We start from the raw sequence: 15,634 nt of genomic DNA, 5'->3' as shown, positions 1-15,634 counted from the left end.
TGGCATTATTTCTCTCAGTCAGAGTTGTCTTCACAAAGAGCTGGAATAGTCTTGGACTCAGTGGCCTTATAGGCCCCTGCCAACTCTACTATTCTCTGATTCTATGAATGAGAGAAACTATTTATTCAGGCTGATTATGTTGCTATCTTCAAATTAGATTCTAGAACACTGTCAATAATGAAATCTTTGGCTATGCTGGCTGGGAGTTGGGGTCCAACAACATCTGGAGAACCACAAGTTTCCCATCCCTGTTCTGGCCTATGCAACAAATATTTTTTGGAAAGATGAAAAAGCATAAGAACAACTATGCTGGATCAGATCAAAGATCTATCAGTTCAGCACCCTGCCTCCCTCAGTGACCAACCAGATGCCTTGGGGAAGCCCAGACGCAAGGCATGAAGGCAATAGCCCTCTTTCCCTGCTGCTCCTGAGCAACTAACATCTAGTGACATGCTATCTCTGAATCTGGAGATTCCATATAGCCATCATCACTACTAGTCATTGATTTCTCCTCCATTTATCTAGTCCCTCTTTAAAGCCATCTAAAGTAGTGGCTGGCGTTAAGTAATGCCACATCTTATGGCATTAAGTTTTACAAATTCATTATGTGCTATGTGGAGCAATAGTTTTATTTCTATTTCACTGGATAATCCCTGTTACAAGAAATGGAGAAATTTTCTATCTACTTGCACCACAAATAATTTTATAAACTTTTGATATATTTCCCCACTTAGTTGCCTTTTATCCTGAAATAAAAAGCCCAGCTGCTTTAGCTTTTTCTCCTAAGAGGGTGCTCTTGGCCCTCGATAATACTGATTGCTCCTTTCTGCACCTTTGCCATTCTACAATATCCTTTTTGAGATGAGGTGACAAGAACTATGTTCCAGATGTGGCTGCATCATAGATTTATTTTATGAAGATCCCAGATTAGATAAATTTATTTATCTTTCACCATTAAAATAGAAACTATACAGGTTACTCATGTCACATGCAGTCATTCTCACTTATCCACTCCATGTGGGCTATGTGAGAAGACTTTTACACAGCAGATACTTAGTAGGCAAAAGCCTACTAGAATAAAAATATCTTCACAGTTGACAAAAAACAGGCAGAGGAGGTGGTCTTCCACACTTCATGGGAGAACATGCTCCATTGGTGAGGCCCCTCTCTTGTTGACATCAGCCCTGCCTTCACCTTGAGTGACACACAAAGGGCTTCTCTGATCTTTGGGAGCAGGCAGGATGGTACAGGAGGAGCTAATCCCTCCAGCATCCCTGGCCTAAACTATTTATATATGTGCCTGGAAGCAAAATGACAACCAGTGCAGATGTTGCAGGATAGCAATAACATGGTCCTATGGCTATGCACTCGCTAATATCCTTGCTGCTGCATTCTGGACCAATTGCAGCTTCCAAAAACTCCTCCAAGATAGCCCCATGTATAGCACATTGCAGTTATCCAATCATGATGTAATTAAGTATGCGTTACCATAGTCAGTCCAACTTCTTCAGGAATGGGTGCAAGTGGTATACCAGTCTAAAAGCTGAGGAAAGGCATTCCTGATCACTTCTGCAACCTGATCATCCAGATGTAAAACTGAATCCAGAAACAGTTCCTAACTGCGAACCTGTGTACAACCCCATCTGACACAGGATGGATCTCTGTTACAGAGTCCATCTCTCTCCTGAACAGGAACACATCTTTCCTTGTGTAGAATGAGCTCTAATTTGTCAATCCTCATCTAGGCTATAACCTCTTTCTGTCACCAGTTCAGAATCCAGCAGCATCCTTCATATTAGATGAAGAACGCAGCTGGTAGATGGAAGGACAAATTTTTGCAATCACCCCCCATTTGTAGAAGATGGCACTTTTCCTGTCTTAGTAACCTGTACCAAGAAATATGCAGAGCTGGGGAGCCCTTTTTGACCCAAGGGCCTCATTTCCACTGGACCAAAAATGGCATGGCAACCCTCCCCCTGCCGAATTAATTTTTTTAAAAAGCATATTAGCTTTTTTCCAAGCCTAATTTCTGGGAGCTGAGGTTGATCTTCCTAAAGACTGAAGCTGGGAAGGGTTAACTCTTTCCTCCTCTGCTGTGCTTTTTCAGTCCCTGCAAGAATTAAGCTTGAAAAAAGCCTTCCATTGGCTCTAATTGCAGCAGGGGATGGGGGGAGTTTGAGGTGCTACAGGCTGGATGGCGAGGCTCCAGGGCCTGGATCCAACCTATGGGTCGGTGCTTCCCACCTCTGCAGTAATACTTAGTTTCTATATATTACTAGTGCAAAAAGCACTTCTATTTCCCCATTCACGATGACTGTTAACTTGGTGATCCAAGGGAGCTGTTTCAGGAATGAAACAGCCCAGATTAGGAGGTTACATGGAGGCTCTCCACCCTGACCTGATCCCAGCAGGTGCTTCCATATACTTTCCCCTCCTCCCAAGTAGCCTCAAGTACAGGCAGCCAAGCACTTTGGGTGGTGGCCCTGAAACTTCTGCTGGGCTCACAGTCTCCTCTGCTCCTGTGGTCTTGGGAAAGACAAGAGAGGGGGGTCTGAAAGATGGCCAGGAACCCAGACAATTGGTGTGGTGATATTCAGCTCTTGGGTAGGGATCATAGAATAGTATAGTTGGGAAGAGCCTATAAGGCCATTGACACCAACCTCCAACAGTTCTTTGGGATCACTGGCAGTGTGGAGATCTTCGGGGGGGGGTCTTGCTGGGGCATCCTAAAACCTCATGTTCTAGGCTTGGGCAGGGCTGAACTTTGACAATTCACATATAGTAAACTTTACACCAGCTTTATACTATTATATGTATATTAAAGATTAGTGTGTGTGAGAGAGAGGAGTGAGCTTAGGTTGAAAAAAAATAATTTAATCAGGCATTTGCACTAGTCAGAGTTCATTCTCTTAGGAACTGAATTATTTTCAGTGGCTATAAATTTCATCCCAACTGAACAGCAGGTCAGTGATGCAACAGAAACGGCTGTGGCCAGAACATTAGTGCTGATGGCATATCAATGGCATCCCATTGAAAATGATAAAAATTGTATGATTCTGTAACTAGAAGAATCCACTGACCCAAGATTAGCTCTGTATAAGTTTGGTAACTTCATTCATGACACCTCATTTCCCTCTTGTAAGGGTTAACCTTACAGGTTAGGAGGCATCATGTGTGTTGCATTTTGCATGGTTATTAAGGAAGCATTCTATCTCATACTGAGATCTCTAAAGAGTCTCCAAGTCCTACCAAATCTGAATTGTGTTTGTCTGGGCTGTGGGACAAGGCTTTTTTGGGAGCTGTACCCCAGTTCCGGAATTCTCTCCATCACGACAGGCTAAGGCTGCAATCCAATACATGTCAACTCAGAAGTAAGCTCCATTGTATTCAATGGGACTTACACCCAGGGAAGTGTATATTGGATTGCAGTCTAAGTTTTCCCACTCTGATATCCTTCCGCCACTGGGAAAATACTTTTCTTTGGCCTGGTTAGCTAATTAGTTGGCACACTTAACTGGTAATTTCTCTCTCCTCAGTTGTGATGGTATTGGTGTATTTTTTCTGTCATTTTTTAAAAAAACCTGTAAGCTGCCTTGAGTCCCTTTTAGTTGAAAGATGGGGAAATGTATTTTTGATAAATATATATTTAATTTGTTATTTTTCAAGTTGCAGGCTAACACCAGAGATTTCTGGTTAGGATAGCAAAGAATGGGTCTCAGCCAGCTTCCCAGCATCAGTGGTCTTTGGGGAGAAGGGGGTTTATTTATGGCTGCCAATTGATATTGGGTTATGTCCAATAAAATTGTCACGTTAGTGCAAGGACTTCCGCTTGCACAGTGGTACTACTCCCTCTCCTCTCTCTATGCATCTCCACCCCGATCTGTTCTGAGGAAAACTGGTAGAAAGTATTATGAAAGTTAGATTAACTAAGCACATAGAAGAACAAGCCTTGCTGAAGCAGAGCCAGCATGGCTTCTGCAAGGGAAAGTCCTGTCTCAGTAACCTATTAGAATTCTTTGAGAGTGTCAACAAGCATATAGATAGAGGTGATCCAGTAGACATAGTGTACTTAGACTTTCAAAAAGCGTTTGACAAGGTACCTCACCAAAGACTTCTGAGGAAGCTTAGCAGTCATGGAATAAGAGGAGAGGTCCTCTTGTGGATAAGGAATTGGTTAAGAAGCAGAAAGCAGAGAGTAGGAATAAACGGACAGTTCTCCCAATGGAGGGCTGTAGAAAGTGGAGTCCCTCAAGGATCCGTATTGGGACCTGTACTTTTCAACTTGTTCATTAATGACCTAGAATTAGGAGTGAGCAGTGAAGTGGCCAAGTTTGCTGATGACACTAAATTGTTCAGGGTTGTTAAAACAAAAAGGGATTGCGAAGAGCTCCAAAAAGACCTCTCCAAACTGAGTGAATGGGCAGAAAAATGGCAAATGCAATTCAATATAAACAAGTGTAAAATTATGCATATTGGAGCAAACAATCTTAATTTCACATATACGCTCATGGGGTCTGAACTGGCGGTGACCGACCAGGAGAGAGACCTCGGGGTTGTAGTGGACAGCACGATGAAAATGTCGACCCAGTGTGCGGCAGCTGTGAAAAAGGCAAATTCCATGCTAGCGATAATTAGGAAAGGTATTGAAAATAAAACAGCCGATATCATAATGCCGTTGTATAAATCTATGGTGTGGCCGCATTTGGAATACTGTGTAAAGTTCTGGTCGCCTCATCTCAAAAAGGATATTATAGAGTTGGAAAAGGTTCAGAAGAGGGCAACCAGAATGATCAAGGGGATGGAGCGACTCCCTTACGAGGAAAGGTTGCAGCATTTGGGGCTTTTTAGTTTAGAGAAAAGGCGGGTCAGAGGAGACATGATAGAAGTGTTTAAAATTATGCATGGCATTGAGAAAGTGGATAGAGAAAAGTTCTTCTCCCTCTCTCATAATACTAGAACTCGTGGACATTCAAAGAAGCTGAATGTTGGAAGATTCAGGACAGACAAAAGGAAGTACTTCTTTACTCAGCGCATAGTTAAACTATGGAATTTGCTCCCACAAGATGCAGTAATGGCCACCAGCTTGGACGGCTTTAAAAGAAGATTAGACAAATTCATGGAGGACAGGGCTATCAATGGCTACTAGCCGTGATGGCTGTGCTCTGTCACCCTAGTCAGAGGCAGCATGCTTCTGAAAACCAGTTGCCGGAAGCCTCAGGAGGGGAGAGTGTTCTTGCACTCGGGTCCTGCTTGCGGGCTTCCCCCAGGCACCTGGTTGGCCACTGTGAGAACAGGATGCTGGACTAGATGGGCCACTGGCCTGATCCAGCAGGCTCTTCTTATGTTCTTATGAGGGTTCCCCCAAACCTTCAGAGCAGATGGGAGGGTGTGCAGGCAGAGGGGAGGGGAAGAAGTCCGATTACACAGGTGGAAGTCCTTGCTCTAGCGGGACAACTTCACTGGATACAACACTTATTCTTCTGCCTTTAACTGCAACTTGATGTATAGAAACAAACAAGTAAAATGTTTTGCAGCGCAGAGACAAATAACAAGCTACTAATGTCTCTGTGTTAAGCTGCACTGTAAAAGACACAGCTGCAGGGGCTGACTCAAGCTTCCTGAATGATGGTTGAAAATAAGTGAAAGGAAGCAGAGGCAGATATCAGCAGTTCAGGTTGGAATCAAGACTGAAACTCAGGCAAAGAGGTTCTTCTCATAATTTATGTCTCCTGACTACTCTTTCCTTTTATATTTTAAAGTGAAAGTTAGCTTTAGACCATCCAGCCTTCCTCCCACCCTTTGTGAGTCATGGTAGGAAGAGTGCACGCAGGTGGAAATGATTTTCCATTTTAAACAAATGAAGACTATCAAAAAGTTTCCTCTGTGCTTTTTATTTATGCATGCTTCTGCAGCGGTGCACGTCTTGGGCAGGTTTCTCTCCACCACCTTTCATTTTTAAAAAAATGTTAAACAGTTACACATCAAAATGTACAGTAACCCGCTATTTTTTTTGTCACTGACAGAATTTCATATGATACTTTTTTTTCCCCTAAGTGGGCAGATCACAGAGGCCACTTGCACAAAACCACTAAGTAGGAACGGAGCAACTCTTAAGTCATTCTTAAAGGTTCAAACTTCATATTGAATTCAAATGCAAGTAGCTCTATTAAGAAGTATGACACCAACAAAAACTATCTAGTTCTTCTACAGCTTAACTTTTCACATCTATATCCATAGGCCTATTCACATACAAGTCAGTTTCACAAGACCAGCCAAGGTAAAGTATTAAGATTTAAAAGTAGATGCTGTTGTCCTAAATGGGCTTAAATAGAAGCACTTGAAATTAACTGGCTTCAGGGATCAGGCTAATAAGTTTTGCTAAATATTGAATACTAAAAGAATATTCAACACAGATTTGACAAGAATGTGCTGCTAAGAACATGGTATTGCTTTGCAATACAGGATGGTGGCATACACAAAACATCAACTAAAATAATGACATTGGTGCAAGCTGTTACAATTCCTGACATTACTTTTACTTACCAGAAAAAACTTCCTTAACTGTAATTTTTCAGTATCTTTTTTGAAAATACAATTAAATTACAAACTTAACAAAGTCCAAATGTGTAGTTCAGTCTCTTCCTACCATTCTATGTTCTCAAATTCCACTTTTTCTCTTTTAACAAGAAATGCTTAGAGAACAGTCCCTAAAGAAACAAAATACTTTTCCTCTTGGGAGCAATAAAACTTCTGACTATGTCTTTTGAGGCAAGTATTTTAAATACTCTGTCACAACAACAAGATGCAATTTAGAAGATTATGTATGACAGACAGACAAATAATTTTGGAAATTTTGAAAGAAATAACTATTGAAATCAATAAGAAATAAGGATAATATATAGAACATCAGTCCCGTTTCTTCATATAGGACTTAGGTGTCCATTGCTTTCTTTGACTGAATCTACTGCCCATCCAATGTAACTGTGGAGCAGTCTCCCCCAACCTGGTCCACCCCCAGATGTTGTTGGACTACAACTCCCATCATCCCTGACCTGCTAGCTGGAGATGATGGGAGATGGAGTCCAACAACATTTGGAGGGCTCCAAGTTGGGGAAGGCTGCTGTAGAGGGCTCCAGAAAGTGCTCCACTCTGTCTCCCCCTCCCGCCACCCTGCTGCTGTCACATAACTATCTTCTTTCATGTTCTGGAGACCAGCGGCAGTGCTCATCTGTCACTATTGTAGACCCAGTTTTTTGAACTGGTAATAATATCTGAAAAATAAATCAATCTGCATTGAGAATTAATTCTACTTTTGGGAGAAACATGTATGTAACTGATTTATGGAACAATCCAAACTTCCTGCTGCAGCCGCTGAGTACAGCCACCACCACATCCACAGCTCAGCTACTTGCAGCAGCATGTGGTGTGGGGGAGGCAGATTGAGCCTGATGTTGGTACCAGTTCCAGGCTGGCACAGGTACTGAACACAATGACAGATGGTGCTAGCTCAGCCTTGTCCTGCCCTCTGAACACCCTGGTTTGGAGGCTTTCCGCCAGGCTCTGCTGGTAGGGATCCCACTGGTGGGCTGCCCACCCACCCTGCCCACCCACCCACTCACTCTTCAGCCAACAGGATACCTCAACTCAATCCAAATTCCAAACAGACTAACTCAGGAGCAACTGTTAAAAATGCATTGTTACAACAAATGGAAAGAGTTGAGTTATACTAACTTATCCATCAATACTGTGGCCTTTGTATGTTATTTTGTTATTTTTAAAAGTATCATAATATTTTTATTTTGAAGGAAGTGAGATCAGAATTTAAACAAACATGTTACCACTCATTGCTAAGAGAAAAGAGCATCTCTAATGTTTTTTTTAACTTCTTGTATTTTAAAAAGGGAAATACTTCAACACACACGTGCCTCTCAGTGTCAGTATAACCAACTGACCGTGCAATCCTATACAAGTCTACTCAGAAGTACATCCCATTGAGTTCAACGGGACTTACACCCAAGTAAGTGAGCACAGAATAGCGGCTTAAAACATGTAGTTGCTCATTAATGTAATAAGATTGATTAAACTTTTCAAGCCTACTTATGCTAGTCTCCACTTTCAGTGTTAGAAATCATGATTTCAGTGTTAGAGATCTTGATTTGCCCCAGTTACTTGGCAAGCTGAGGGCTGAGCAGGGAATTGAACCCAAGCCCACTGGCTCTTTCAAGTCCCAGCAATTTGTGCTACAGATTCAAACTGAGGAGGGAAGTTTTGCAGCCTTGCCTACCCTTCCAAGGATTCTTCTAGCCAAAACAGGAGCTACAACAGTTTACCAAAAAATAACCCCAAACCAAATATTTACTCTTCTTCATGTAAGGAACTCTCACAAAAAGGAAATTTTCTTTATCCCTCCCTTTTACCTTCAGTTGCTCCTGGTGGTGGGAATAATACTTTTCTATTCAGTGGATGTTGGAGAATGTTCAATGGTCTAAATCCAGGCGAAGCCTTTATGACAGAGCAAATTTCTGGTGGGTTACGCAGACACTGAAAGAAATGGACCAAAACACTGGGATTGGATGCAACAGTGAATTATGATGCAACAGCTTTGGGCTTGCATGTGCTCTCTCTCCCTTCTTCTCCTCTGGAAGGCCATGAGGATGAGATTGGTAGCATTTGCTTCTACTTTTACAGCAACCAGAGTTCCTTTGTTAATGTATGAACTCAGGGAACTCCAAGTTCAACAATCGTTTGAGAGCAAGTCGGGATCATAAATCATATTGGATCCTGACTTGTTTGAGCAAAGCATCATTCAAACTAGGTAGAGATCCCTCAAGTTTGGATATAATGAGGAATTATGGTTAGCTAAAAACCAAAACCAAAAGCTTCCAGTCCCCTTTTCAAGGCAGTACCAGAGGAAAGGTAAAAGGGAGATCACAAGCTCAAGGCTTGCTGCAGCTCATTAATGTAACACTATAGTTTTAATGTTACTGAAAGACAGCCCTGCATGTAGGATAGTGGGCCAATATAGATGTGTCCAGCCCCTAGAAGTGTTCACTGCAAACATAATGGGTTGTATTCAACCTAGTGCAAAGGTGAATGTTTGGTCAGTACAAGGATTTCTCCTTGTACAAGGAACATTCTCCCCCTTTCCTCCCCCCACATACCCCCTGAATCTGTTCTGGGTTTTCCCCAACCCTCCAGAGCAGATTATGGGATGACGTGGGCATGTGTGGAGGGAAGAGGGGGGAAATTCCATTGCATTAGCGCTAATCCTAGTGCACTGGCTACCATCCCTTTTTTTCCCCCTCTACAGGGTTCTCTGAAAAGAAACAAAGAGTTCTGCAAGTTTGCAGCAAAGGCTGGTTGTGAATGATGCCAAATGGTAGAGATATGCACAGGCCAACAAGATTCACCTTGTGTCTGCCTCTGTACATTAAAAAAAAATCAATCTGTTTCTGAGTCACTCTGCTCTCTCCACTTTGATCTATATTTGAGTTCCAACTTATTCTGTATAAAGTGAGGCTCTGTCTTTTCCCATTCACAATAGAGACATCTATACACACCTATAACTTTTGATCTTTTGGCCTAAGTGGATGAAATTTACAGATACAAGAGCTCTTTTAGAGTGGATTAAGTCTGCTAAATTGCAGACTAGATCCAGAAACTTTTTTTTTAAGGGACGTAAAGGGAATTCTATTCCTTCCATAAACCCTTATATGGGGGAGGACAGCGGTTTCTCTCTCTCTTTAAAAATGATAATTAAGAGGTGGCCAAATGGTGTTGTTCTTGTTTGTACATTTTTAAAAACTTTGTAGCTTCACACTGGCCTTTCTTTGTGGTGTTTTTTTGTGTCCTCCAATATGTCTTACATAGGCCTTTCCACGTGAGGGTGCACAGAACACTTCCAGCGCAGTTCTGAAGAGCTCTTGCATGGAGAGGGTTGTTAAAGCAGAGTAATGTAGGATTTTTAAAAAATTTATGCAAAGCTTTTAACTCTTTAAAAAAATGTCAGCTGCTGTACTTAACCAGCCAGCCAACCCAAAGTTCATCATGGCTCCATAGACAACATTTTGGACAGCCTCACTTCTTCCAAAGCCAAATGACAAGAGAAACAGATATATACAGGAAAATATAGACAAGTATGCAACATAGAAAAGCACAGAAACACAGCAACTCAAGGCCTTGTGGGCCCCTAAAAATAATAGATATATAACCTGACGAATGATGCTTTCTGGAGACAAGGAGGCAGGAACAATTTCTTCTGAATTTACATATGAGCTATTGGTGTTTAGCAAGAAATCTTCACTGAGTGAGACCTTGTGCACTGATGACAAGTCCAGCTATACCAAAACAAAAGAAACATGCAAGGAAGTTTTATTAATACAGATTTAAGATCCTTGAGAAAGGTGCAGCAAGCTTTCAAATGAAGCTCCTCTCTCATCCTAAATTTTGCATTTAAACCTGATTGGGTCATGAGGAAGACTCAGCCTCCTCATTATCAGTACATGACTGTCATAGGTCAGTCAGCTTTTCTCTCTCCCCACATGCCACCATGACCCTAAGTGGTAACTGTAGTTGTTTATCAGAAGTAAAACAAAAGGACACTTGCATTTTTTTGTGTGTGAACTACATGAACATCTAATATGGTAATATTTGTGAATTTCTGAACATTTATCTGTAAATCTTCAAATTGATCTGAATTACTGATAAGGCATATTAGATTCAGTTTTGTTTGTGATTCCATTAAAAAAAGCTAGTGTAGCACATTGAATATAATAGAATAGACCAGGAGTGGGGAACCTTTGGCACTCCAGATGTTGAACTACAACTCCCACCAGTCCTAGCAATAGCCAGGGATGTTGGGAATTGTAGTTCAGCAACATCTGGAGAGCCTAAGGTTCCCCATCCCTGGAACAGACCTAGGATGAAATCCACACTTCACTATGAAGCTAGTCATTCTCTCTGAAGCCTAATCTATCTTCTTTGACTTATTGCAAGAATAAAATGGGGGAGACAACCATGCATTTCCCTGTGTGCTGCTAAGAAGAGATACACAATGTTAAAAACAACAACTAAAAAAACAAGTGGGAAACAGATTAGTTTGTGATTTTAACAATAGATAAGCTAAGATATACAGCCTTTTCCCTACACAATGTCCACCAACATGTGTGAAAACTGCACAAGTATCTATTTCACCACACATTTAGAAGCTTCAGCAGTCATTTCCATACATTTGCAAGTTTAATACGAAGCTGGGTAATTTTTCTTCCTGTGTGAAGGTCATTTTCTATGTAGGAAAGGTATTGCCTAAAGTGGCCCTCAGGTTTCCAAACAGCTATTTACACACACCAAGAAACATTTCAAAAGCCAGGAAATTATGTAGATAAATAAGTTGTTGCTTTCAGCCCACAAAACTGGTTTGGAAAAGGCTATTTGAAACTGATAAACAACAACAGCCTGATGTTTTTAATATAAACACATTTCACTGCATTTTTCTCAGTCACACAGGGTAAAAAAATCCACAGATGGTAGTGTATTTCGCTAACCTCTAAATCTTCTGGCTGTTGAAGTGCTGTACTTGTTAGCAATGCTTTATTCTTTCTCATGTTCACTGTTCTGGAACCAATCTCCTGTAAAGACATTCAGGATTATCAGAAGCAAATAGCAAGAGCAATCTCTTTTGCTGTTAATTTTAAAATATTTCATTTCTTGAAAGATTATTTTACGCCTTATATACCCAGTCGATCACTATGCTCTGCACTGCAGTTACCATCTTATGAGGAGGTCCATTCCGCATAACATAGGAAGCAGATCCTTAGTGTAGTGGCACCTACCCTTTGGAGTTCTTTCCCCTTAAATATTAGATGGGCACCATCTCTGTTATCTTTTCGGCGCCTACTGAAGACCTTCCTCTTTCAACAAGCCTTTTAAGTAGAGACCTTATCCCAGTCTGCATCTGTGTTGGAATTGTTTTTTAAGATGTTTGTAAAAAATTTTTCCAAAAAATCTGTTTTTAAAGATGTTGTATTTTAATATGTTTTTAAAGATGTTTTGTTTTAATATATTTTAAAGTTTTTTTAAAAAATGTTTTAGAGTGTTTTTAGTGTTTTTAGTGTTTTTGTTGGCCGCTCTGAGCGCCTTCTGGAAGGGTGGGATATACATTTAATTAATAAATAAATACAAAACATCTACCTGCAGCCCTATTCAATTTCCACCTTTATGTCTAAACTGAATTCTTTTATGGAAGAGAAATCCCTTTTAAACAGATAACTGGATTTTCCTCTGAATAGCATGTTTTGCTTCCATCTTAAGATACTTTGAATTTATTCTGAAAGCAGAATGTCAAGTGAACATATTTGACAAGACACTGAAGTGCTCCTTCCTGTTTGCTGAGCACCAAGATCTCCTAGGGAACAGCTGCAGCACGAAGGGACTGAGGAAGGCCTGCCCTGGGAGTGAGTATCTGGCATCTGGGTGCTTGCTACTAGCTCCTTTGGGCGGCTGTCTGTCCAGACAGGTGAAGTCCCTGGTAAGTGCTGCAAGGACTGGGACCCCCTGCCTGGCCCTTGCTCCAGAGAGAGGCTGCAGTTAATCTCGCATCCCCTTGCAACAGCTGCCAGGAGGCATAAAAGCCCAGCTGCCCTTGGGGAGCCCCTTAGGGAATCGCGAGGGCACTACCCCCCTTCTATTACCTTTTCTTGTTGTTGTTTTTTCATTTATTTTCTGTTAAACCAGTCTAGAGGAGATTGGTGGTAGGGAGGGCATGTGGTGCATGTGTAGTTCCTGCACAGGGTGGGAGCCTGTGCAGTGAACTGAATGAGAGGAGAAAGTCACCAGATGCCTTCAGAGTGAGAGTCTGTAACTGGCAGAAGGCTGGCCCTCCCTGGGTGTGAGACAGGAGGGGGAGTAGATGGCCCCTGTGTGAAAAAGTTTGAATGGGTGTGATTGTTCCCAATCCTTGCAGAGGCCTACTGGGATAATTCGCTCCGGCAGGCTTTGTTGGTGGGCTTGTGTTGGGCCCATATCAGATATTTAGGAGGAGTCCAAGTACGGAGGAACATGGGTGATGCCACCCCAATTTCAGTGATTATGGGCAGAGGGAAATATAGCAATGGGGAGATGGTGAATTACCCGAGAAGGCGAAGGCAAGGCTATCTGCACCTTGTTCCTTGCTGCCACTCCTCTCATGGTTTGGTTCCTCGTTGCCCATCTGCTGTGCCCACTGGCCTGTGTGTGTTGTTAACGCCAGATCGATACATAATAAGACCACTCTCATCCATGACTTGATTGTGGATGAAGGTGCCGATTTGGTGTGTATTACCAAGACCTGGGTGGGTGAGCTTGGAGGGGTTGATCTGACCCAGCTTTGCCCACCTGGATACTCGGTGCAGCACCAGCACAGACTGCAAGGATGGGGGGGGAGGAGTTGCTGTGGTCTACAGAACTTCCATCCCTGTCACCAGGAAACCACTGTCTTGGAGCTGGCTGTGAGGGCCTGCATCTGGTGTTGGGCTGAGGAGACAGTAAACTAGGGTTGCTGCTGGTGTACCGTCCACCCTGCTGCCCGGCAGCTTCTCTGACCGAGCTGGTGGAGGTCATCTTGGCTGTGGCGTTGGAGGAGCCCAGAACGATAGTGCTGGGTGATTTCAATGTCCATGCTGAGGTTGCCTGTAGTGTTCCATCTCGGGACTTCATGGCCTCCGTGACGACCATGGGGCTGTCTCAACTTGTTACTGGCCCAACACATAGGGCAGGGCACACCCTCGACTTGGTTTTTGCTCCAGATGGAGGAAGGGGTGGTCTGGAGATAGCAGGGGTGGATGTCACCCCATTGTCATGGTCAGATCACTTCCTGGTGAAGTTTAGACTTATGGCTCCGATCCTTCCCTGCAGGGGTGGTGGACAGATTAAGATGGTCCGCCCCTGGAGCCTAATGGAATCCACTGGATTCCTGAATGCCCTGGGGGAGTTCTCAGTAGATAGAGCAGGAAAGCCTGTTGAAGCCCTTGTCACACTGTGGAACAGTGAGGTGTGTCGGGCTCTGGACACGGTTGCCCCCGAGCGCCCTCTCTGGCACTGTAGAGCCCGGCTTGCACCTTGGTACACCAGTGAGCTAAGGGCAATGAAACAGGCTGGATGACGGCTAGAGCGCAAGTGGCGAAAGACATGCTGTGAGGCTGATTGGGCACGAGTAAAACATCATAACCATGCCTACTGTGTGTGGGTGAGGGCAGCGAAGAAGGCCCACTTCTCTGCCTCCATCACATCCTCAAGTAGCCGCCCAGCAGAGCTTTTCTGTATTGTCAGGGGTCTGTTGAGATCAACTCCAGGAAATGGAGTCTTAGACCCTTCGGAGGCCCACTCTGAATTGTTTGCAAGGCACTTTGAGGGTAAAGTTGCTCACCTCCATAGCAATCTTGATGCCCCATTCACATCTACTGTAGTCCCCAATGAGGTGTCCAGTGCAACGTCTGCTGCAACTTCTTGGGAACGGTTTCAGTTGATGTGGCCTGATGACATGGACAAGGTGCTTGCGATGATGCGGCCAGCAATGTGTCCTCTTGACCCTTGCCCTTCTTGGCTTATTGAAGCTTGCCGAGGGGGTCTGACCGAGTGGATCCAGGGTGTGGTCAACGCATCATTGCGAGAGGGAGTGGTTCCAGCCACCTTGAAAGAGGCGGTGATTCGACCGCTCCTGAAAAAGCCCACCCTGGGCCCATTGATTTGTGACAACTACCGACTGGTTGCAAATACCCCCTTCTTAGGGAAGGTGACTGAGAGGGTTGTGGCACAGCAACTGCAAATACTCTTGGATGAAACAGATTATCTTGACCCATCCCAGTCTGGGTTCAGGCCTGGTTATGGGACTGAATTGGCCTTGGTTGCCCTGATTAATGACCTTTATCGGGAGAAGGACAGGGGGAGTGCGACCCTATTGTTCTTACTTGATCTCTCAGCGGCTTTTGATACCATTGACCGTGGTATCCTTCTGGGCCAACTTGGTGAGCTGGGTATTGGAGGCACTGTTTTACAGCGGTTCCGATCATAACTCCAGGGTCGGTCTCAGAGAATAGCATTGGGTGATTGTCTTTCGGCCCCCTGGCAGCTGTGCTGTGGGGTGCCGCAGGGTACCATCTTGTCCCTCATGCTATTTAACATCTATATGAAGCCCTTCGGAGCAGTCATCAGGAGCTTTGGGGCGAGGTGTCAGCAGTATGCTTATGATACCCAGCTCTATTTCTCCATAACATCTGAATCGGAGAGGCCGTGCAAGCCCTGGACCGCTGCCTGGACTTGGTGGTGGGCTGGATGAGGGCCAATAAACTGAGTCTGAATCCTAGCAAGACGGAGGCACTGTGAGTTGGTGGTTCCCGAGTTCGGATAATAGGTCAGTTGCCTGCTTTGGATGGGGTCGTACTCCCTCTGAAAGAGCAGGTCGGTAGCCTGGGGGTGCTCCTGGATCTATCTTTGTCGCTAGAGGCCCAGGTGACCTCAGTGGCTAGGAGTGCCTTTTACCAGCTTTGGCTGGTGAGACAGCTGCGGCCGTTTGTGGACTGGGATAGCCTGACCACTGTTGTCCGCGCACTGGTAACCTCTAGGCTGGATTACTGTAGTGCGTTCTATGTGGGGCTGCCCT

The 15,634-nt window shown here is 43.7% G+C and overlaps 1 protein-coding gene across 6 annotated transcripts in view; it reads right to left on the bottom strand.

Moving 5' to 3' along the window:
- Window positions 1–5,883: 5,883 nt before the first annotated feature.
- MEIKIN (meiotic kinetochore factor) overlaps window positions 5,884–15,634 on the bottom strand; it is a 53,988-nt gene continuing 44,237 nt past the window's right edge. For all 6 annotated transcript variants that reach the window (XM_061621911.1, XM_061621910.1, XM_061621914.1 and 3 more), the window contains 4 exons: window positions 11,544–11,627; window positions 10,212–10,337; window positions 8,418–8,541; window positions 5,884–7,271 (listed from right to left, as the gene is read on the bottom strand). In XM_061621911.1, coding sequence (XP_061477895.1) covers window positions 7,225–7,271; window positions 8,418–8,541; window positions 10,212–10,337; window positions 11,544–11,627 — 381 coding nt within the window. In that variant the 3' untranslated portion in view covers window positions 5,884–7,224. The remainder of the gene's footprint in view (window positions 7,272–8,417; window positions 8,542–10,211; window positions 10,338–11,543; window positions 11,628–15,634) is intronic.

The sequence above is a fragment of the Rhineura floridana genome, chromosome 3, assembly GCF_030035675.1.
Source record: "Rhineura floridana isolate rRhiFlo1 chromosome 3, rRhiFlo1.hap2, whole genome shotgun sequence".
Taxonomy (NCBI): domain Eukaryota; kingdom Metazoa; phylum Chordata; class Lepidosauria; order Squamata; family Rhineuridae; genus Rhineura; species Rhineura floridana.
The sequence above is the reverse complement of the archived record's forward strand: the minus strand, read 5'-3'. Positions and strand labels throughout refer to the sequence as shown.